The 24,357-nt window shown below is 42.1% G+C and overlaps 1 protein-coding gene across 1 annotated transcript; it reads left to right on the forward strand.

The window, feature by feature from the left end:
- The first annotated feature begins 6,550 nt into the window (after window positions 1-6,550).
- On the forward strand, window positions 6,551-22,094 carry egln3 (egl-9 family hypoxia-inducible factor 3). Its single transcript, XM_085342403.1, has 5 exons — window positions 6,551-7,510; window positions 19,057-19,176; window positions 19,507-19,643; window positions 19,880-19,953; window positions 20,063-22,094. Exons 1-5 carry the CDS (start codon window positions 6,716-6,718, stop codon window positions 20,104-20,106), a joined length of 1,170 nt encoding a protein of 389 aa, XP_085198529.1. The 5' UTR covers window positions 6,551-6,715; the 3' UTR covers window positions 20,107-22,094.
- The last annotated feature ends 2,263 nt before the right edge of the window (window positions 22,095-24,357 follow it).

Here is a 24,357-nt window from a genome sequence, read left to right on the forward strand (position 1 = left end):
AAAAAGTTATATTTTTTACTTATATTTCATAACTTTAAATGCAAATATAAGTTGTCAATTTTAAAATCCTATGTTGCAAGTTATTTGCAGCCATTTACCTTTTACCCTTTTTTAATAACCATTTCAAACTAGGTAACAATCAGCTGTTCTGCATTCAATAAGATGCCACACAAATTATTTGTGCCACTCCAAAAATTTCTGTCCACTATAAAGGAGAACATCACAGCCTGATACCTGCAGGTCTGACAGCAGCAGGTGTATCACTCCTGTTTCTACCTGGAGACAGCAGTCAGCTCATTGTTCTGACACACAAAACAAAACTATCCACAACACTACACACTAACTACACAAGACAACACATTAACTACATACTCCAAACACGTCACAAATCTCTCACATCTCAAAACTCGCTCTCTCTCTCTCTCGCCGTCACTCCTATAACTTCCCCGTCTTCCTAAACAACCAAATATCATGTTGCCATATCATTTTTTGATTGGTCGACACGGTGCATTTTTCCACCAACACGAAAGGGCGGGGTTTTGGGGGTTTTTTGGTCATAAGCAGAGAGTGCTCGCTGCGCTGTCCTTAGACAGTAAACGTGACAAAACTATTCAGGAAAAAACACACGTATGTATTGTTTATCATGACTCTGGTTTCACGTGGCCTATCAACACAATTTAAAAACTGGTATATGTCACCTTGTTGCTTTGTCATCTTGAAGTGGTCATGTGATTGGCAAAACAATGACATGAGTGCTGCTGTTTGGCTGAGGAAGAATATAGTAGTCATTTACCATGACTACTATATTCTTCCTCAGCCAAACAGCAGCACTCATGTCATTGTTTTGCCCCCCCAGCTCCAGGTGTTGTGCCAAAAAGTGATCACCTACCAGAAAGTGATTGCCGTCCGCGGGAGTGCGCGCAGCTGCTTAGCAGATACTGCACATGGAGCGGACATTCCCGGACTCTCTCATTATTGCTCTTGGGGACTTTAATAAAGCCAATCTGAGCCATGAGCTTCCCAAATACAAGCAGTATATTAAATGCCCGACCAGAGAGGAGAGGACATTAGACCACTGTTACAGCACGATCAGCGGGGCCTATCGCGCGGTGCCCCGCGCTTCACTCGGACTTTCTGACCACGTCATGATCCACCTAATCCCCGCGTACAGACAGAGGCTGAAGCTCTCCAAACCTGTCGTGAGGACCAAAAAACTGTGGAGCAACGAGGCTGTGGAGGAGCTTCGCACGTGTTTGGAGTCTACAGACGGGGACACAATGAAGGCTGCTTCTAACAGCTTGGATGAGTTTACGGACACTGTCACCTCCACTTCTGTGAGGACAGCATTGTGCCATCACGCACCAGGGTGAGTTATAACAACGACAAACCCTGGTTTACTCCTAAACTCAAGAAGCTGTGGCTGGAAAAGAGAAAGGCGTTCAGAAGCGGAGACAGGGACTGCTACAGAGAGGCCAAGTACAGGTTCACTAAAGAAGTGGACATTGCTAAACATCAGCACTCTGAGAAGATGCAGCAGCAGATCTCAGAGAATGACTCGGCCTCTGTGTGGAAAAGTTTTAGGAATATCACCAACTACAAGCCTAAAACCCCCCACTCCACTGATGACTTGCTCTTGGCCAACACCCTTAACGACTTTTACTGCCGTTTTGACAGCCATCAGGCAGCCTTCACACCTCCAACGGCCCCAACAATAGAGGCACTTTGGACACTCATTCCCCCACCTCTCCCCCCTCCACAGAGCCATCACCACCTTCAAACACTTCACCTACAACACCCCCCTCCTCACCCCACACAAAGGAGGATTTCACACCACCTCCTCCCACCACAACTCTTCATATTCATGAAGCAGGTGTGAGGAAGCAGTTTAAGAGTCTGAATGCTCGAAAAGCTCCCGGCCCAGACGGTGTGTCTCCTGCCACCCTCAGACACTGTGCAAACGAGCTGGCCCCAGTGTTTTCTGGCATTTTCAACTCCTCACTGCAGGCATGTCATGTGCCTGCCTGCTTCAAATCCTCTACCATAATCCCTGTCCCCAAGAAACCTAGGATCACTGGACTAAATGACTACCGACCCGTGGCTCTGACATCTGTGGTCATGAAGTCTTTTGAGCGCCTGGTTCTCTCCTATCTTCAAGACCCTCACGGCCCCCCTCCTGGACCCCCTGCAGTTTGCATACAGAGCCAACAGGTCTGTAGATGACGCAATCAACATGGCCCTACACTTCATCCTGCAGCATCTGGACTCCCCAGGAACCTACGCCAGGATCCTGTTTGTGGACTTCAGCTCTGCATTCAACACCATCCTTCCAGACCATCTCCGAGACAAGCTTTCCCAGATGAATGTGCCTGATCCCATCTGCCGGTGGATCACTGACTTCCTGTCGGACAGGAAGCAGCATGTGAGGCTGGGAAAGAATGTCTCGGACTCCCGGACCATCAGGGCTGTGTTCTTTCTCCTCTGCTCTTCTCCCTGTATACTAACTGCTGCACCTCCACCCACCAGTCTGTCAAGCTAATCAAGTTTGCAGACGACACCACCGTTATTGGACTCATCTCGGACGGGGATGAGTCTGCCTACAGGAGGGAGGTTGAACGTCTGGTGTCCTGGTGCAGCCACAACAACCTGGTGCTGAATGCCCAGAAGACAGTGGAGATTATTGTGGACTTCAGGAAGCACACAGCCCCACTCCCCCCCATCATCCTGTCTGACACCCCCATCACCTCTGTGGACTCATTCCGCTTCCTGGGTACCACCATCACCCAGGACCTGAAGTGGGAGCCCACCATCACCTCCGTCATTAAGAAAGCCCAGCAGAGGATGTACTTCCTGAGGCAGCTGAAGAAATTCAACCTGCCAACACGGACGATGATGCAATTCTACACTGCAATCATCGAGTCCATCCTCACCCCCTCCATCACCGTGTGGTACGCTGGAGCCACTATCAGGGACAAACAGAGACTGCAGCGTGTTGTGCACTCTGCTGAGAAGGTGATTGGCTGTAGACTCCCATCTCTGCAGGACCTGTACACCTCCAGGACATTGCGGCGTGCAGCTCGGATCTCAGCTGACCCTTCTCACCCTGGACACAGTCTGTTTGACCTGCTCCCCTCAGGCAGGAGGCTCCGGTCCATTCGCACCAGAACCTCTCGCCATAAGAACAGTTTCTTCCCCTCTGCTGTTGGACACATGAACAATAACTGTATGACTGTTCCCACCACTAACACATGACCCTACGCTGTGTTCACTGCATCATTCCATGTTTGGCACTGATCACCACCTGCACTCATGTATATATCTTTCTACGTAGCACTTTTAATTCTTATTCTTATTTTTTCATGTCTATTTAAGCGTAATTTATGACAGTATGTTTGCACTGAAGCACCGCAGCAATTTCCTAATGTTGTAAACCTGCTCAACATTTGACAATAAAACCCTTTCTGATTCTGATTCTGATTAAAGCTGTAGCGCCCAGATTACTTACAGCTACTTCCGTGCAACTGATATAAGAAGGGATAAGCTGAAGACAGCTTCAACACTGTTTGTTGAAAAATAGTAACGTGAACGCACCGCATTTTCTTGTTAGTAACGGTAACAGCGTTGTAACAATAGAAATAGTAATTAGTTAGATTACGCGCTACTGAAAAAAGTAACGCCGTTATTCCCATCACTGACTGTCAGTCATGGATTGGCCTCCCCAGAGCCCAAACATTATTAAAATAGCGTGGGGTTGAAAGAGCAAGAAATAAAAGGCAGCCAGCACCCAAAGAAGAACTTTGGATAGTCCTTAAAAAAATCTGGAGAACTATTCTTGAAACTACCTAAGGAAATTACAAGAAAGCTTGCCTAAAAGAAATATTGCTTTATTAAAGAGTAGAGGTGGCAATACCAAAAATTAACATTCAAGCTCATTAGAACTGTAACAATTCTATTTTTGCTTATATGCTGCTGTATTTCCATCTTTGACTTCTTCCATTTTCCTAGCAAAAAATAAAGAAATGAGGTGAAACTAGTCATTTTGTCCAGTACTGTAGATTTGCATTCTGCAGATGCTTGTTAACACATGTTACTGTGTGACCAGAACCATGATGAACCACAACAAACCAAACACCCTGTGTCTCCAGGAGCTAAGAATTTGATAGTTTGTCTGTTCAGGTTTTGTTCAGTTAATTTGGTCTTAGGTTTTTTAAAAAAATGTAATTTAAAGTTTTAAACCCAACATATGTACACACAGTTATCATTATCAATGAAATGGCTGTAATGGAATAGTCCAAAGCAATTGCCATGATTAACATCATGTGATCAAGAACATATGTTAAGGAGCATTTATAAGGATTTATGTGAAGAGATTCCAATTGCCCTTACACTGGCTCCTTGATCTTTAATGTGGGTCTCTTAAGGTGAAACTACAATGTCCTTAAAAGGGACTACAAAAAGAACGTCTTAGATGATTCCCTCCACAAATTCTCACCATGTTTTCTCATGAGGGTCATATAACCACTTGCAAAGAAATCATGTTACTATTAAAATGTTAATTTATAGATTTTATTTATTTATGTTTAATTTAATTTACTATAAATATTCATATAAAGCAATAACTTGACAAAATGTAGATTGGATCACAAAAGTGTGACGTTCAGAGTCCAGTGAAGGGTTTAATACAGCCTGTATCTGAAAGTTTGGTTTAGACCAAATCAGCAATTTATGGCATGAAATTTTATTGTCTGACGGTTTATTAGGAGAGCATTACCTCCTTTCCTTTCATAAAGAATCATCCAGTGTAGCCTAAAGGACATAATATGGGAAGCACTACAGCACCTTCACTTATTTAGGGAATTTGAAGAGCTGTTGTTATGCCTGCCATGCAGATTCTTACGGGTCACTCGTGTCTTATATTTTCATGGTTGAAAAACAGATCTTAAGCTCTGTTAAAAACTGCAGAAAAATCATTTTTACACCATCTCCACATGTCACAACCCAAGGCCGGAATCTTGTCGTTCAACATAATTTTCTTCTAAAACATACTCTGAGCATCAGTATCATTACATAGTTTCAATAGCAAAATGGCACCAATTCAATGATCATGTTGAAGAGGAGCAGAAACAAACGCTGATGCCCTGGATTATTCAAAAAGTGCATTTTGGCTCAAATTTCCATGGTTATTCCACCATAAAGATGAGTGTAGCATATGAAACCTCATTTTGACTTACATTCTTCTTCTAGAACCTTTACTGACAACATAATTTTCTAACATCCTTTTGTTAAAAAAAATCAATGTCTGTAATTTTAAACAAACAAACAAAAACATTCATTTCATGAAGGTAAACTTTTACATTTTATATGTGGGTTGAATAGAGTTGCTGTGGTGACCTTGGCCACCCCTGACCACACCTTATCTTCTCCCCTGACCTTAATGTCTACTTATAGCGATCTCTAAAGTTTAGATCCTTCTAGAGCTAAATAGTATTATGCCGTGTTTACGTATCTATACGCCTTCCTCTGAGAAAGAGGATTAAATTATCATTAATCATTTATTTATCATTAAATAAATGAACCTAGAGGTTTCTTCTTCCTTTTTGATAATTACTCAAAATCTCTTGGTTCTCTCTACTTAAATGTGCTTAAAAAGATAACTAACTTAACCAATGCACGTTTAAATAGGGGTATTGTACAGTTCGACGGCTGTAAGATACAGTCACCAGAAAATCGGCATACGTGTTGCTTTTATTAGCAAACCGATATTATTAATCTGATGGTCACTTCTTTAAAGTTTAGCTCTGCGTCTTTATATAGCAGCAGTGATGTTTCAGCCCCTTCCTGCACTCTCGGGATGTCTCAGCTAACGTGCACGCTTCGCTCGACTCTCAGTGCGTGCTTCGGTCATCCGAGGCAGCCTCTGTACTAGAATCTGCCGCAAGTCACGTACGTTCCGAGGTGACAGCAGATTATTCCACTGCGACTTTTTTGGGAGCAGTAACGGGATTCACACGGCTTTTTGACTGGGGGAAAAACCAGCAGGCACACTACCCCGACAGCTGTTTCCGAGAAAATGTTGTTTTTATTTTTTTAATGACAACGTAAAAAATACGACTTTACTCTCAGTTTGGCAGATACAAACGGTCTGGAGTCGGCCAAACAGCGCGGTGCTGGCAGAAATGCGCGTCAGATAGCTGTTTTAAGACATTCTGTGTATGTTTTGGAGGAACAGTCCGCCTATATTTTACTGAATAAGTTTAAAAGTACAACTTCGATAGACAGGCTATCCTGCCAAAAAGGTCACGGTAGACGGTGGAACAACCTAAAACATTATTATTATTATTATTATTATTATTATTATTATTATTATTATTATTATTATTATTAGACTTTCAAAAACTATCCTAACCCATTAAAGTACAATGCAACAAAAACTTCTGACCAAAACTTTCAAAATAAAAGCATTGTCGACAAATGATTTTGGATGGTTTTTGGATAGTGAAGGAAAGTCCTTTCCAGCATATATTCTTGTGATACTTTTTTTTTTCAACTTTTTGATATATTTTTGTAATGGCTGTTTGTGTAGCTATTAAGGTGGCCTTTACTCTCACTCTTATTTTGGAAACCAGCTTGCTCATTTTCTGTCTTCCTGTTCTTTCCTGGGGGCTTTGTGCTTTCCTATAAAACAGTCAGCAGAGTGTAGAGCAGCTAAACAAGTCGGATGGGAACGCATGCAGACATGAGTCCTCTATCCAAGGTTGTGAATAAGGAAGAAATTAAAACTGACTCCCACAAACTTGTCAATGATGATGATAATGACCACAGACATGCAGATCAGCTGCTCCCCTGGAGGTTTAGCAGTGCTGACACTGGACCTGGAGACACTTTTGTGGGGGCCAAGGTAGAGCCCCAAGTTGGGACTGGTGTCAAAGCTGGATTTGATACAGGGTTCGATACTGGAGATGGCGTTACATTTGGGACCAGCAGCAACAGTGTTACAGTTGCAGACATGAAAGGTCAGATCCAAGAAAATGGGACTGGGGTTGAAGCTGGAATTGAAGCTGTGAGTGAAGTCGGGAAAACAGTCAGAGATATAGCCAGGGCTGGGGCTGGGAAAAATAGGGCCGGGATCGTACCCTATGCTCTTCCCTGGAGCGCCCATCCCAGATCCAAAGACCGGAGGTACCGCAGCAGTCACAGACTGGTGCTCCACTACATCATCCCCAGCATGAACTCCTATGGCATGTGCATCATTGACAACTTCCTCGGGAGCAAAATTGGAGACCGGGTTCTGCAAGAGGTCCAAGAGCTGCACCACTCCGGGAAGATGCAGGACGGCAAGCTGGCCAGCAGAGGCCTGGACAACACTAGGAGTATTCGTGGAGACCAGATCGTTTGGGTGGAAGGAAACGAGCCAGGCTGCGAGAACATCGGCTACCTGCTGTCGAAGATGGACAAACTGGTCACCTACGCCGATGGGAAGTTGGGGAAGCACAAGATCAGAGGAAGGCACAAGGTTAGTAGCTGTCATACTCCGTCTACATCCCCATGCACCTCACTTACTTTATATCTGAAGGTGATTTTATTCCATAGGAATTCTGTTTTAGTGTTTCCTCAGGATCTTTGAATCTTTATTTTTATCAGTGATTTGTACATAACTGCCAATATTGGCAGGGGACCTATTTCTCAATAAACTCTTGATTACTTTGGAGTTTATGTGTACAGTCTGGGATGGACTACTGTGAGAGATTTCAAATGTTTTTCCTGACAGTAATTAAGAACATTTAGGAGGTTACAGTGCTTGAGTACACTTTTCTTGAATTATACTTCCAAATTATTTCAGAGTGTAACATTGTTCTTTTTACTACACTGCGTTTTTACAGCTTGTGGTAATCATAGGAAGTTTTTACACAGTGAACAATACAACATTTTATAATGCTGTAGATTAAACCAGCCATTTCAAACCTTTCCGTTGTCTTGTGAAAAGCAAAGAGCTGTTGGGCTCACATATCTCAGCAGGTCTGTGGAATCCTGATTTGTTTTTTTGGGGGTTTTTTTTTTCCAGCTTAATGTCTCCCAGTATGTGTTCAAATAATCCAATATCTGACATAGAGTCAATCTTTATTTTTTGAGTCTCTGTAATCAAAGTGTGCAGCATTCAACACTCCACTGTAATTATAGCACCATAATCATAGTCTTGAGGCGACTGTTGTTGTGATTTGGCGCTGTATAAATAAAATTTAATTGAATACTAGAATTTAAAATTGCTGCAAATAATTAATTAAAGATGAACGATTTTAAGACATACCCAGTAATACACTTCAATTGTTTACGGGTTTAGTTTTATTGTTATTATTATTTATATATTTATTTATTTATTTTAATATTATTATCCTGTATGCTGCATGATAGTTTCCGTTGCAGCTGCTTTGTATTTTCCCTGCACGTGGTCAAGTACACGTTCACTGTTTACTTCCGTTAGGGAGGGGAGGAGGCAGTGAGCGCGAGGGCTACATGCAGCTCACGTAGTACTTAATGGCGACGGGCACGCCCAGCGCGTGGGCACGTTACCGAACCACTGCTGCTCCTTTAACTTTAACTAACTCGCATTGTGGCAACTTTACTGCGTGATATTTTGTGTTGCTGACAACGAGGTGAATGATCTGTGTGGAGTTTGTGCTGCCGTGGTTTCTTGTTGTGGCACATTGTTTTTTTGTGTACCGCTTGTTTTGTGTGGGAATTCAAGTGAAAATGATTTGGCACGCGAATCGTCACGTGATGTAAGAGGAGGCCATAAAAGAGAAACGCAGTGGGGAAGTCACGAAGCCTCACCTCTCCCCCACACAGTGGACATCACATCCAGCACGTCTCTCACTCCTCGCACATTCACTCCCCGATCTCTACTGTAAAGCTAGAGGAATGCCACCGGAAGTAGGCCGGCATTCCTGTAAAATAAAGCTATAAAACTATCGTAACTCTCAAGAATCAATTGTCAATTCAGAGGAATTCGTCTTATTGAAGGCTAAATGTCGAATCAATATCAGAATTAGTGCATTTGATTTAAAAGTTAGCTTTGTGTTTTACAGTTAAGCATCATGACGAATTTCAATACAGTTGAATTTCATCAGAATGCTTAGTGTATATATAATGCGACAGATTAGTTTGAACTATTGCTGAGCTTAGAATATTTAGCATTTTACGTGACAAATCACTTGTACAAAAATGATTTGTTAAAATGTCTTTTGATCATATTATTGATTAGTTTTCAGCAATTAATGAGAAATGCTCTATAGCAGCCTGTTTAGTCTCATACTGAAATATTTTAGTCCCACGCTGAAGGTTTATTCTTTCAGATATATTATTTTATTTTTTCTGGAACTGATGTTCCAGACACCCTTGTAATAACTAGCAATCCCCTCGACCACCGTTAAAAATTAAACACACCAAGAGGCAAAAGGTTTGTCAGGCAGTGCGACACTTATTGTGAAATCCGTTACCGGATGTGGTGTACTTGTACAGTCGCTTGATCGCCTGTGTCGTGGGCAGAATGATAAACGCGAGCGGAGAAACGCAGGACTTCAGAGGTATTCCGTGAACTCTGTCAGCTCGGTGCTTGACTGTTGGACTTCAGCAGGGCTGAATTCAGACCGTCACAGAAACAGAGCTGACGGCGAAACGGGCTTCCCTCTCTCTGTTTGTCGATTCAATCATTTTACAGCCAAAACTTTGAACCTGCGACTCGTTTCTTTTTGTACGTTTTTTTAAACTTCCAAGATTACCTCAACAGTTAAAATGCCTTTCATTGAACACTTATCGGACACGGAATTGGAGCGTTTGGCTCTTGAGCAGGTCGTCCCGGCCCTGCAGGAATACGGCTTCTACTACGTGGACGGACTCCTCGGCGAGCTGGCCGGGGGCGCGGTGTTGGATCAGGTGAAAGACATGCACCGCTCTGGAGTTCTGCAGGACGGCCGGCTGGCCGGATCCGTCCCGGCAGTCCACCGGAGGAGCATCCGTGGAGACAAGATCGCCTGGGTGAGCGGATCGGAACGCGGCTGCGAGGCCATCAACTTCTTGCTCAACCTGATCGATAAGCTGATCTCCTTTTGCTCCGGGAGGCTGGGAAACAAAGCGATTCGGGAAAGATCCCAGGTAAGCGAAACCGCCTGGTGGCACGATCCTGGTTTACAGCCATCGTGACGATTCAGAAAAACAAGCTAATAAAGGGCCAAAATGTGCCAGTATTTGATCGGGAGCGACCAAACAGGAGACGCAGAGGACCAGAGCTGACAAAACTGAGGAAAGCAAAATACGAACCGATCTTTAAACACGATCAGACCTGCTTACATGTGTAGTTTGTCGTCGAATGTTTGAAAACCAAAAAGCCCAAATAAAGCACATCATGAGTAGTTTATTCAGAGTTAAAGTGAGTAAAACCCCGAAATAAGCATCATAAGATATGTACTTTTTAAAAGGGTACACTGTTTAAAGCCGACTTTAGTAAACTCATTTTAGTTAAGTAACAAATTCTTTAACTGTTTTTTATATAATTTATTTGTGATGTAGACCGTAAAGACTTTATAACTTGCTTCGTGTAGTTTTCACCATCAACAAACTCCAGTCAGCAGTTAAAAATAAACTTCGTGTGTCTGGAACTCACAGGTTAAAATAAAAACGGAGATGTCACTCCCCACTGTCAGTAGTGGCATTGTGCTGAAGCTGTGCGCTGGTTTGGACTCCAGCTGGTTATAAGTGATGCTGAGATCAGGAGATGCTGTTTATCTCAGGCCTTCCTTCTTTCATTTAACAGCTTGGCTCATCACACACTCCTCACATGCTCTCCTCCTCTAGCTGCTCAGTGGAAAGGTGCATCATGCGTAGAAGTAAACACACCAAAGCTCTTGCACAAAAACATGGCATGCTGTGACAGTGGTTTTAATATTGGTATTTATTACAGCGAATTGTTAGTTGTGAAAAAGGCAGATGTGAGCTCAAGTGGACTCTACATAACTTAATCACTAGGCACTGACTGGAGCTCTGCTTTGTTTCCTCTATCCTTTTCTTTCTTTCTGTTGTGCTTGGACGTTCTTCTTTTTCTCAGTAACTTGTTGGCCTTTTGGCAGTATTTCAGTAACTGACCAATTCTGGGCCCTGAGCCAGTGTTTCAGAAACCAGAACAAGGTGCAGGAAGGGCAGGGAATTTACGACATCAGGTCAGGTCCTCTGGGTGTTCTCCGCTGCTGTGATGATTAATGGCGTGAAGATTACGGTTCCGTCGTAGGAGTACCATTCTCAGCTTTTACATGTATCGTCTCTACCTATTAACCTGAACAGAAACCTGTGGGCATTGACCCAGAATGAGCCTCCACATAATAATAACAATATTGTATTTACTAGCAGTATATAAACTGCTGAATTGACATGCAGTACAATGCAGTTCAAAGTAGATCTAAAGTTCTATTAATGTGTTAAAAACTTTAACTCTACAACTCTCAGACAGATAATGAACAGCAGTATTGTAGGAATAATAATGCAAGTTGTGAAGACTGAAGGCTGAAACTAAGGCACCCTTAAGTGAGATGGTGTAGATACAACGCACTGTTTCGTGTGCACAGCAGCTAGAGAAAATCTTTATTTTATCTAATTTGTTTTACTTTTACTGGAGAACTTTTAGATTTTGTGATGTACTTGGCACATGTAAAAACAACGTTATTAAGCTGTGTCCTTTAGCTAACAGTAGTGTTACAATTAGTCAGTAAACAGTTAGTGTAGTTTGTGTGACTAATGTCATTTCACTTTGGCACAGTATAATAAAATATCCAAGGGCCTACATTAAATGGATTATTTTATTATAGGATGTATATTTTTCATACATTTCCATAAAAATGGCCGGAGGTGGAATTTAACTGATCAAAATACATTTACTTAGGAACAGTTGTGATATTTTGATACCATGGTAGCATTTACAGGATATTGTTTTATAGTGATATTATACAGGAAAACTGTTACTCAATAAGGCCCATTTACTAGTTGTTTTTCTCTTTCTCTGTGACCCAAGAATTAATGTGTAAGAATCACAGGCTGGTACCAAGGTCGAAAATACCACAGAGATCACTTCCTTATTCCCATCCTCCCTTCTTTATCTCCTAGAAAAGAGCTTGTTAAAGGCCAGGTGGTTTGTTTCAGAATTCACTAATGAAAGAACTCTGTATTCTATGTCTAGGAGTGTATTTTGCTGGGATAATCATAAATTGTAGCTGAACTGATAAACTATACAAAGGATACTTCTTTGCTCAGAGGGCAGGAAGACGTTTCCTTATTTGGTCTGTACCGGTCTGAACTGAGAATCTGCGCCAGAATCCTGTTTGTGGACTTCAGCTCTGCCTTCAACACCATCCTTCCAGACCATCTCCGAGACAAGCTTTCCCAGATGAATGTGCCTGACCCCATCTGCCGGTGGATCACTGACTTCCTGACGGACAGGAAGCAGCATGTGAGGCTGGGAAAGAATGTCTCGGACTCCCGGACCATCAGCACCGGCTCCCCTCAGGGCTGTGTTCTTTCTCCTCTGCTCTTCTCCCTGTACACCAACTGCTGCACCTCCACCCACCAGTCTGTCAAGCTAATCAAGTTTGCAGATGACACCACCGTTATTGGACTCATCTCGGACGGGGATGAGTCTGCCTACAGGAGGGAGGTTGAACGTCTGGTGTCCTGGTGCAGCCACAACAACCTGGTGCTGAATGCCCAGAAGACAGTGGAGATTATTGTGGACTTCAGGAAGCACACAGCCCCACTCCCCCCCATCATCCTGACTGACACCCCCATCACCTCTGTGGACTCATTCCGCTTCCTGGGTACCACCATCACCCAGGACCTGAAGTGGGAGCCCACCATCACCTCCGTCATTAAGAAAGCCCAGCAGAGGATGTACTTCCTGAGGCAGCTGAAGAAATTCAACCTGCCAACACGGACGATGATGCAGTTCTACACTGCAATCATCGAGTCCATCCTCACCCCCTCCATCACCGTGTGGTACGCTGGAGCCACTATCAGGGACAAACAGAGACTGCAGCGTGTTGTGCGCTCTGCTGAGAAGGTGATTGGCTGCAGACTCCCATCTTTGCAGGACCTGTACACCTCCAGGACATTGCGGCGTGCAGCTCGGATCTCAGCTGACCCTTCTCACCCTGGACACAGTCTGTTTGACCTGCTCCCCTCAGGCAGGAGGCTCCGGTCCATTCGCACCAGAACCTCTCGCCATAAGAACAGTTTCTTCCCCTCTGCTGTTGGACACATGAACAATAACCATATGACTGTTCCCACCACTAACACATGACCCTACGCTGTGTTCACTGCATCATTCCATGATTGGCACTGATCACCACCTGCACTCATGTATATATCTTTCAACGTAGCACTCTTAATTCTTATTCTCATGTATATATCTCATGTATAGCTCATGCACATATCTTTCTACGTAGCATTTTTAATTCTTATCCCTACTTTTATTTTTTCATGTCTATTTAAGTGCTATTTATGACACTATGTTTGCACTGAAGCACCGCAGCAATTTCCTAATGTTGTAAACCTGCTCAACATTTGGCAATAAAACCCTTTCTGATTCTGATTCTGATTCTGCTGACACACGAACCTTTTTCCTCTATATAAACTGTTGTCTGATGAATAAACCTTTGAGTTGATTTTGGGAAAGCAACCTGAAGCAGTCTGTGTTTCCTTGTTCTCCCAAGCTACTCCCGGCGCTGTAACTAACCTGCTGAACGGCATACCTGAGTGTTACTTTGAATAATTTTGAATCTCATAGGGTAAAGACAAAACTCTGCTTATAGGTGCCCACGCCTCGGAGGAAACCCGATCCACGGAGAAACCCGGGACGGAGATTTCTTTCACTTATCTTCAAGGACATTTTGTTGCTGATACTTGCTTTAAATATAGGTAGCAAATATTTAGGAATCGGTTTAAATTTTTCTATAGTTGAGGGACTGGTAGAAAACAGCTCATGCATTAAGCTGGTGCTCCAGACTCCAGTTTCTCTTCCCTTTTCTCGCACATTGATGAATTTGTCCCAGAGGGTCATCAGCAGTGGAAAACCTCTATCCCATCACTTCTCCTCTGAAGCACCAAAGAAGTTTTGCATCAGTGGGTTTCTCAGTCTCCCCTCACTCTAGACATTTGCAGTCCTAAGACAAATTAAGACGATAGTATTCATTACCTATAACACTGCCACAGTCTGTGTAAGATTAAATTAAAAATTTAAGCTGCTTTTTGTTTTAAAGGCTTTTAGACTGCTGGACCTGAGCCACAATAAGTAACGACTCGCGTCACAAATGTAACTTAATTTGAAATTCAGTAATTTTAACATCGGTACTGCTCGATCGGCGAGTGAAATGTGCTTACATCTAAAAGAGAATTCTTTGACCACTTTGCTTGGACTGTCCAAACCACCAATCCACAATGAATCTTGGGATCTCCTTGATTCATCCCGCAAAAAAGACATTTATGAGCTGCATTTTAAGAAAAATTTGAAGGGTTTGTCATCTCGTAACATAATTTCACGTCTATAGTCACAGCAAGCCTAGCAAACCCCATGACCACCTGTATGGTGTCCCAATCAGTGTGGGCATCTTCCTAATATAAAAATCCAGGTGGATGTGTCATAAACATATTCCCCCTACTCAGAGTTTTATGAAAGTGGAAACCAGCCATTGAGGCCAAAATCAATTTTTGTACTAGGATATGCTTTTAATGCTCAACATGGGAGTCTATGGGCATTGACTCCTTTTTAGTACCAGCCCCAAGTGGCACTTAGAGGAACTCCAAGACTGAGACTGCATTTTATTAAAATACCTCAATGTCATTTGGATCTGATTTGCAAAAATTCACATTTTGTTTTGTTGTTGTTGTTGTTTGACATTTCTAAAAATCTAATTGAATATATCTAAGAGATTTGAGACTTTACATTTTGGTTATAGGAGAGCAGAAAAACTGAAACTCAACAGAAAGGGGGAGATCTAGTCAGTCACTTACAGATATTCTATTTTACACAGATGGAAAAATATGTTAGATAAATGATATCAAAAGCCTGCAACAACTAGTCAGCTAATTTATTGAAATAACAACATCAAGTCAGTGTTTGATGGATGCCAGACTGTGTCTGTGTCCTTTTCTCTGAGATCAGCATCACTTGGGCTCGAATGACCCCGACCTTAACTTTAAAACTAAGCCTAACTCTCAAAAAGTTCTTGTTAAAGTTTTAAATCCCAAAGCAAGGAGCGACCAAACTGTCTTAAATTTTCAAAAATGTCCCTATAAAGACATTGTTCCTCGGAAAGTCAGACACAGCAGAACAGATACACGCCCATTCGTGTGAGTGGGCGTGAAGGTATGCGCGTGTAGCAGTGGACATTCTCACGTACACATTCAATTCTTCCTTCACTCCTCCTCAGCACACACTAAAGCTCACTCACTCACATACAGTATCCTCATTACACACACACACACACACACACACACACACACACACACACACACACACACACACACACACACACACACACACACACACACACACACACATTCACGTGCTGCAGTGTACAGTAAGCTCTTATCACATGTTTGTGTGTGTACGTGTTATCAGATAGAACTTCTTGTGAAAACGGGTCAGCCTGGTTACAACACACACACACACACACACACACACACACACACACACACACACACACACACACACACACACACACACACACACGTGGAGATGATGCAGGAGAATAAACAGCAGGATTTGTCTTTTGTGTGGAGGACACAAAAAACCTTTAATAATAGTTTGAAATACAATTCTGATTATGATACAAGCAGCTGGACATAATTAAAAATCAAAGATTGCACCCAAAGTAGTAGACAAACCCAACTCCAAGCATTGCTTGACACCAGTCTGTTAGGTGGTTGAAGCCAAACAGTCTAGCTCCAGTATCTGTGAGGCATTAAAAAGGTCTTAAAACCTCTTGGACTGGGTTTGCTAAAAGTTGCAGAATCACTGCTGCTGGATGTCGGTGGCGCTGCAGAGGCGCTGTAGCCTCACGCGCCACACGTAGCTTTGTCATTAAACCATCAGCTGGCTGGAAACCTGCCAAACAACTGCACAGACATCACCACACCTGCACAACATCTCCCCGTGCCCCTCTCCTCCCCCCTCTCTGCATCTCCCTCTGCTAGAGAGATAAGATAAAGTTGAATTGAAAAACAGTTCTAAGGCGTTTTGTTTTCAGCCCTTTTCCTCTCACAGTGTATCATTTCATCTCCGCTCAGCCCCCCTCCTGTGTCACTGCGCTTTTTTTTTTTTTTCTCATTCTACAGGAACTCACTTGTACAATGACGGTAATGATGATGAAGCCTGTATGTGTGTGTGTACGTGCCCTAGTGGCGGCGTGTAAACAAACTTGCGTGATTTCTCCACTTCCCCTCAGAGCGAGCCTGTGGAGCAGGTCAGCCGCTTGTTATCAGCGCTAGGGGTTTGTCGTCACTGGCAGCCAGGGAGGCCTGAAACTACGTGCACGTTTGGAGTCCCTCGCACACACTGACGGGGGCTTGACTTCTGCACCCACCCACCATCCCGATCCCCTTCTCATGAAAAGCAATAGAGAGGGGCGTTTCACAGCGAGAGCGCCCAAAAGGGAAGGGATGTGGCTTCTACATGGTTGCATGCGACGGGTGTATAAACACAGACATCAGGTGGTACATGTTGATGTCGGTAAGGTTACTAAAGGTGTGCTGCTGTTGTCGTTGATGTATCGAGGGAATGGTCTATTGGATCTGGGGTTAATCTGCACTGTGACCTTCCTGTATAAACTGGCATGTGTGTTGATAATCGTAAAGGAAAGGAAGTGAACAGGATGTTCGCTTCCATGAGATTCTATGGAGCGTGCAAAGGTGTAGAAGGCCTTTGCACGCATGTGTTTGACAATAAGGGGGGTTCACAATGAAATCCCATCAGAGAAAAGGGGCAAGCACGTTGACAGCGTGACTGCTGCCGTGACTTTGCCTCTATAATTTTCTGCTATCGAGGTTCCGCGAATAAATGCAAATCACGCTCATGTCTTGGACATGTGCGTACATTGAGCTACAGGCATTGGTCGAGGGGCTTGCGTGCAGTCTGTGTGTAATCATCGGGGTGAGGTGACGACGTTGACGTCAGAGAGATGGTAAAGATAACACGCTTTGACATAAATCAGTGCTGCTGATGTTTGTTTTGGCGCGTTTAAGGAACATGTGTTTTTAACAAGCATCAATCTTCTCTAACGTCATTTTCCTTTTCTTTTTTTCTTTCATTTGTAAAGTAGGGTCCACATTCTGGAAAAAATGATTGATTTTTCAGTGCCAAATGATGAAACATGGAAACTTGCACAAAACTTTAATAAATTGTCTTTTAATATTTTTTTCTGTTTTGGAAAAAATTAAAGGGGCAGGTGTGTTTTACTGCAAGCCCAAGTAAATAATAATATCAGTCTGTGAAATGCTAGATGTAGGTGTTTAGCTGCAGTGGGCAGTCTGAGCAGATCTAACCTGAGTAGCACAGAATCAGCTGTTTGTGACCACTGGGTTTTGTTTCATCGGCAAGGATCACAGTTTGTGCTTTGTTTTCTGTGGACTCTGAGACACAGTCTCACGTCTCACAGTCTCGTCTCTTACTCTGAGCTTATCAGACACTTCCTGCTGGGGTTATGAGGTCGCAGCGCTGCAGGGAGGGGATGCAGGGAAACCCCCCCCCCCCCTAGCTCCCACCTCCCATGTCCTGTTTGGAAAAGGTTTCCATTTTAACTGAAATGAACTCGTTTTCTGTGAATATTTATTGTATTTTTATTATTTTATTTTTATTTATTGCTTCGAGGAAGCAATTAATTATGAGGACTCTGTAGTCAAAGCACTGGTTTGTAAGAACTGGTATTCTAGTTTTAGTATTTCTTTCATTTTAAACATGTAAAAAGAAATGGCTCATTTTCAAAAAATAGTGGAACAAATAGATGATGGGGCCAAAATCTCAGTGACGTCAGGATTCCTGGTTGTGTTGGGAAATCTGTCGGTCTTTGCAAAACTATTATGGCCTCTTATCAATACTGTAACCACAAGCGCGGCTGTTCCAATTTCCTCCCAATACTGACTGGCAGCACGTACGCACACACACACATATGTACACATACACGTGTACGTGCGACTCGGTGTGTAGGCATGCAACCACAACAAGCACATCTGGACACGAGAAATATTAGTAAATAACCACCACACACACACCTACATTGGTGCGCACACACATAGAGGAAGTATGTGTAATTGTGTCAGCATAACTGATTTTCAACGCGCCAGCTTTTATTTCGAAGATTATATCAGCCACTGTACTCGTTCAGCATTCCTTGTTTTTATATTATGTTATTATATTTCCAAAACAAGCCATAGGAAATGATCATCTTATTACATCAGATTGTGCTAAACTAAAAGAACAGTCTAGTACATTTTTATTTCCTGTTATCTCTGTTAACACTACAATTTTATTCCTGATATTTTAGTATTTTTACTATTCATCAGTTCCTTCCATTATACTCCAGTTTCAGAACTTCACTTCTTTTCTTTTCTCTCTTGATTCATGTGTTGATGGTTTGATTTGTAAAACTTTGGAAAAACGTGAGCAGCAGTTGTGACAGCTCACAAGTTTACAAAGCCTCAGTTAAATTCTACTGATGAGAACCACAATTATGAATAATTACAATATCAGTGGTAACAAAAATAAAAAGTAACCAAGTAATAACTAATCAATTCTGTTTATATGTGCTGTTTTCCATTATGTTTCGTAAATAAATCTGTGAAGCAAAAACTTTATTTATCTGTGTAATGTAGTCAAATATGAGACACATGAGGAAAAAAATAGCAGTTAATGTTAGCACTTTCTATGATGTCCGAGCTCGTGGTGAAGTGCATTTAAAGCAGCAGGGTTTTGTGGTAGTAGTGACACAGGAGTGCTCTAATTATTTCTGCTTGTGCGTGTCTGTTTAGGCTATGGTGGCGTGTTACCCAGGAAATGGGGCGGGTTATGTCAAGCACGTGGACAATCCCAACTGTGATGGACGCTGCATCACCTGCATCTACTACCTCAACAAGAACTGGAATGCCAAGGTGCTTATTACACTTTGTTCATTTATTCATTTATCGAAAACTCTTTTCAGTTTTTCGTGTTTGATCACCATCTCGAATCTTTTTTATGATTTCAAGTCTGATTGTGAGCTGAGTGAATAGTGAAGTTTCTGACTTTGATCTCTGATGATATCAGTATGAAATGTTTTTTTGCTTCCTTTGACTTGATAAAATCAGAGGAAGTGATCGCGACTGATTAGAATTAAGATGTGAATATTTGCACATTATTGGTTTCTGTCTGGGGACAGGAGTGAATAGAAATGAGAGAAAAAGAACTTTCACTAAATTGTCTTTCCTGCTGTTGTTTATCAGGAGCATGGCGGCATCCTCAGGATCTTTCCAGAAGGGAAGTCGTACGTGGCAGACATCAAGCCACTTTTTGATAGGCTGCTCTTCTTTTGGTCAGACCGCAGGAACCCACATGAAGTGCAGCCTTCCTATACCACCAGGTAACCCGCCAACCAACCCATCAGTACCCCAATTCATGAGGCAGCTTCTCCTGTAACTACTACAGACATGATGACTTGGACCATCTGCCTTTGTTGGCATTTGTTAGATGTGTTGTAATTTTCCTTAAAACATGGCAAATTAATTAGCAAAAACGTAACCCTTATTAACACACACTGGTCGTTACAGACAGCAATGGCAACCACTGAAGACACTGTTCTTGCCGTTTGTGTTTCAGGTACGCCATCACAGTTTGGTATTTCGACTCTGAGGAGCGAGCCGAGGCCAAGAGACGCTTCAGAGACCTCACAGGTACAAACGAACCCCGGACAAAGCGCAGTTTATTTCCACAGCAAATGCTTTCAAATTATATCTTGAGACAGAATTTCATTTCTGAATGTCTTTGTTTTTTCTGTTTCAGCATCAAAGGCGCAGCAGGGCGGTAGCTCCAGCAGCTCCAGCTGATCACGAGGAGGTGTCACCACCTAGTGTTCAACCTCCAAACCGCAGGAGAGGGCGGCAGGGTTCCTTCTGGTCGTCGAAGCTTCTGGAAAAGCTGAAAGAAAAGTTGAAAAACAAACAAAAAAAAAAAGTTTTCACCCTGTCCTGATCTAAGGACGGGCGTTTCTGACCTGCCTGCATTTCTGCTGCTGCTCCTGCTGCTGCTATAACCCGAGGCACTTTGGGCGACCTGCAGCTGTTCTGGACATTCCCTGCTTTTCATGATGTTTCTGCAATACGCAGCTGATTTCGTCTGAGTGGAGAGAAAAAACTGTACACTGTACTTTTTTTTTTTTTTTGGTAAATTTTCTTTTAAAGCCTCGCCTTCAGATGAGAGGAGGAGGAGAGTTTGCCGACAGCTTTCGGGGTTTACAGAGAGACATGATGTTTTTAAACCACTGTGACGGAAGTTTCACACTTAAATGTGTGCTTAAGAAGGAGGAGCACAGAACTGTTGCTTAAACTACAGAAGAAGAAGAAAAATTGTTTACCAGTAGATGATGCCTCGATATCCACCGACCAATGAGGGCTGAACTTGAAAAAGATGAAAATACATGTTTCAAATTTGAGATCTTATTAGGAGAAACTTTTGAAAAAACTTTGTATATTTTATTGTGAACAACCAAAAGGAAAAAAAGAGCTTGCTAGATTGAAATACTGAGTCATTAAGGATTTCTTTTATTTAAAAAAACTCCATTAGCATTAAGTCAATTATTTATTTTAAATTCAACAAATTTATTAAATCACTAATAGTTTTATTACCCTAGAACTTAGATGTAAATGTTTCCACTTAATATATCATACAGTGCATCGCTGGAGTGCCAATTTTGGGAAGAGCACTTTGCCGCGATGATATAAAACGTTTGTGGAAAATAGCTGTGTCATCTAATCCAGAAAAGTAAAACGAATAGTTTAATCGGTTACTTTTCCAAATTCCTTGTAGCTTCAACCAAGCTTCCAATTGGGAACTAGCGTGTGCTGCAAATCACCTTCTAGTAAATGGTTTTGTAGGTTCAGCTAAGCTGCTGGCCTCGGACAAAATGCTCTTAAAGGGGACCCATTCTGCTCATTCTCACTCCGTATTTTTATTCTTGAACTCTTAAATGAGCAACGTCGTACGATTCACAGTTCAAAATAATGCCTACTTACCGTATCCTGCTTAGTTCATGAAAATGATTTCCTTCCTTGACATAGTGAATAACATAAAATATGTTCGTGTGATAGAAAAGAAGGAAAAGCAAAAAGGTCCCCTTTAAGGTCAAGTTTGCATTTAATGGGAATGAATTGTTCATTGAAGTTTACCATATGATCTCTTATATTGCACTACCTTCCATCATCATATGTGAAAGGTTTTACTTTCCAACACAATTCTACTGAGATTTGATAAATGACGTATTTTTTATAGTAAAATGTGTTAAATATCCACAATTGCAGATTTGTTTTTCATACCCTTCTCGGAATGCTTCTGTGTATTAGTGAACTTTGTTGGCTGAGAATTAGAAAAACCTTTCACTTTAAGTGTGATTCACAAATAGTCTTCCGTAAATTATTTTGACAAAACGCTCCATTTACTCCGGTCCCTGTGAGTTCGGTCCCTGAATCGAAAAACGGATGTCTGTGTCTGGTGCAAGCGCCGTCCTCTGCTGACGGAGAAGGACGATGAGGAGACAGATTCCACTGATACAGCAGATTTGACGGGAGCGTGTGAAGCAGCTGTCAAAGAGACTGTACATATGAGAGGATGAATAATTGATGTTCCGTTCAAACAGCCCTTCTGAGACATTATTGAGCTCGAGTCGCTGTCCTGAAACAATAACGCTCACCGCCAACTTACACCACCTTTAAAACTGATCTGTCATCTTCATTGCAGCGGGAGTGGGACAACCCCCCCCCCACTTGGGCTCTCTGCTGGTATTACTGCATTCTTTGGTGGAAGAGTTAAGTCTTGTACACAATCCGAATGTTCTGTAAACATGATATTTACAAATGTGTTGAATACAACTTCGGTTTAAAAAAACAGACTGTGGTGTTTGACTTTATTTATGGCTTTATGGTTTATTTAACCATTCACATCACCGGTACAGCTGAGCAATTAGTGGTTTTATTTACAAGTAAAATAAGTGGTTCAATTATGAACTCTTATATAAATTCAAGGGCTGCTCCAGTGCAATTCACTGATCAGGTATAACATGAGCACTGACAGGTGAAGTGAATAACACTGACATTTCTTCATGATAGCAACTGTTAGTGAGTGGGCTATATCAGCGAACAAGTGAACATGTAGGTCCCAACGTTGATGTGTTAGAAGCAGGAAAAATGGGCCAAATTGGGATGTGACTAGATGGGTTAGAGCATCTCCAAAACTGCAGTTCTTGTGGGAGTTTCCTGGTCTGCAGTGGTCAGTATCTATTAAAATGGTCCAAGGAAGAAAGAGTGGTGAGCCAGTGACAGGGTCATCACTGGCCAAGTCTCACTGATGCACACAGGGAGTAACTGTGACAAGCTAATGTTGCTCAAATTGCCAAAAAAGTTGATGCTGGTTTAAAAATTACTGATAGCTCAATTGATATGTGTGGGAATACACAGTGCATTCCAGTTTGCAAATGGGGCTGCATAACTGCAGACCTCCCAGGGTGCCCATGCTGACCTGCATCTCCCACCAAAACCACCACCAATGTGCATGTGAGCATCAGAACTGGACAACGGAGCAATGGTAGAAGGTAGTCTGGTGTGGTCTAAGGAGCTTGGAAAGAAAAGTGTTTGGAGAAGCTTCTTCAGTTCTAAGAGCAACTGGTGGAGAGTCCCAGATTTTAAGCCCTATCCTCCCAACTAGGAAGGATCCGAAAGACAAACACAACAACAATAAAACAACAAACTTTATTTATATAGCACATTTAAAAACCAGTGGTGTACCAAAGTGCTTAAGAGAGTAGGATGAAGTAACAGGGAAGGATGAGGTCTATGGCAAGGTACCAAAACATGCTAGCAGGTTGAATGGCATTAAAACACAAAAGCAAAAGAATTGCATATAAAAGCATAAAAGAAAACTAAGTGTAAGGATAAAACAGTCAAAAAAATAATTAAAAATGATTAAAAGTAATTAAGAATAAGCCAAAGATAAGAATAAGCATTAAGCTAACTAACAAGCAAGCGTTAACTGGTAGATTTAACAACATTGTCATCCCCTATGTAGTCGGTTTATCAGAAAAACTCAGGAGAGTCTTCTCTAAGCACGACATCCCAGTGTACTTCAGACCCAGCCACACACTCAGACAAAAACCGGTTCATCCCAAAGCCCAAAGACAAAACTCCTAAACACAAACTTTTTTTCTTTTTCACCTATCCCGTTTGGTTCTTTTGCCATCAGAATTAAAGGCAAAGAAAGATGCCCAACGGATTTACTTTACCAAATGGACCATCCCAGCCTTGCAGTATTGGTCTATTTGATTCACCTTTGCTTTTATTGTTTATTTTATTTTATTTTCACTTGCTACACATGGGACAGACTTGACTGGGGGAAAGATAAAGGGCAAAAAACAAAAACCAACAAAACAAACAGACAAAAAAATACATATATCAATCACCTGGATCACCTGTCTGAAAGAAAAAAGAGAAAACAAGCAAAAAAAAAGAGAGCAATATAATAAACAACATCATCGCAATGACCTATGTGAATATAACAGTAAATACTAAATATTAAACATTATTGTGCAGCACGTAAGATCGACAGCGCACAGTGTGCTTTGAGGTAGGAGCCAAAAAGGGTGTAGTTTGTGTGTGTGAGCACCCGTGTGTACACCTCTGAGCATGAGCGCGCTTGTATTTAAAAGGTTCCTTCATGTAATGTATTTAGTATTTAGTATTTATTTATTTATTGTCATTGTCAGAGAACAATGAAATTGCATTTGGGGCTTCCGTACAACCCGTAAATAAAATAATGAAGAAAATAATAAATACCCCTTAAAACCCAAGTGTAAATATTTAACCCAGTGTGACTCCAGTGCAATAAGACAATCCTTAGCAACAACATGAGAACATGACAAGTAAACATGAGAACCTGACAAGTAAGTTCAGTGCTATTAAGAAGTTGGATATGGTTATTGTCCGTGAGAGGGGGGCAGAGAGTTCAGGAGCCTCACAGCCTGTGGATACAGGCTGTTGGCCAGTCTGGATGTTCTGGCCTGTATAGACCTGTACCTTCTCCCTGAGGGCAGC

Source organism: Diplotaxodon limnothrissa, linkage group LG19 (genome assembly GCF_057381915.1).
Source record: "Diplotaxodon limnothrissa isolate DT_005_m linkage group LG19, D_limnothrissa_male_GT1.1, whole genome shotgun sequence".
Taxonomy (NCBI): Eukaryota; Metazoa; Chordata; class Actinopteri; order Cichliformes; family Cichlidae; genus Diplotaxodon; species Diplotaxodon limnothrissa.

Excerpts from the sequence above, each read along its gene's own strand:
- egln3 (XM_085342403.1), top strand. The coding sequence starts at position 6,716 with ATGGGAACGCATGCAGACATGAGTCCTCTATCCAAGGTTGTGAATAAG. Across the intron at positions 7,511-19,056 it reads AGATCAGAGGAAGGCACAAG|GCTATGGTGGCGTGTTACCC; the intron begins GTTAGTAGCTGT and ends GTGTCTGTTTAG. Across the intron at positions 19,954-20,062 it reads ACGCTTCAGAGACCTCACAG|CATCAAAGGCGCAGCAGGGC; the intron begins GTACAAACGAAC and ends TTTCTGTTTCAG.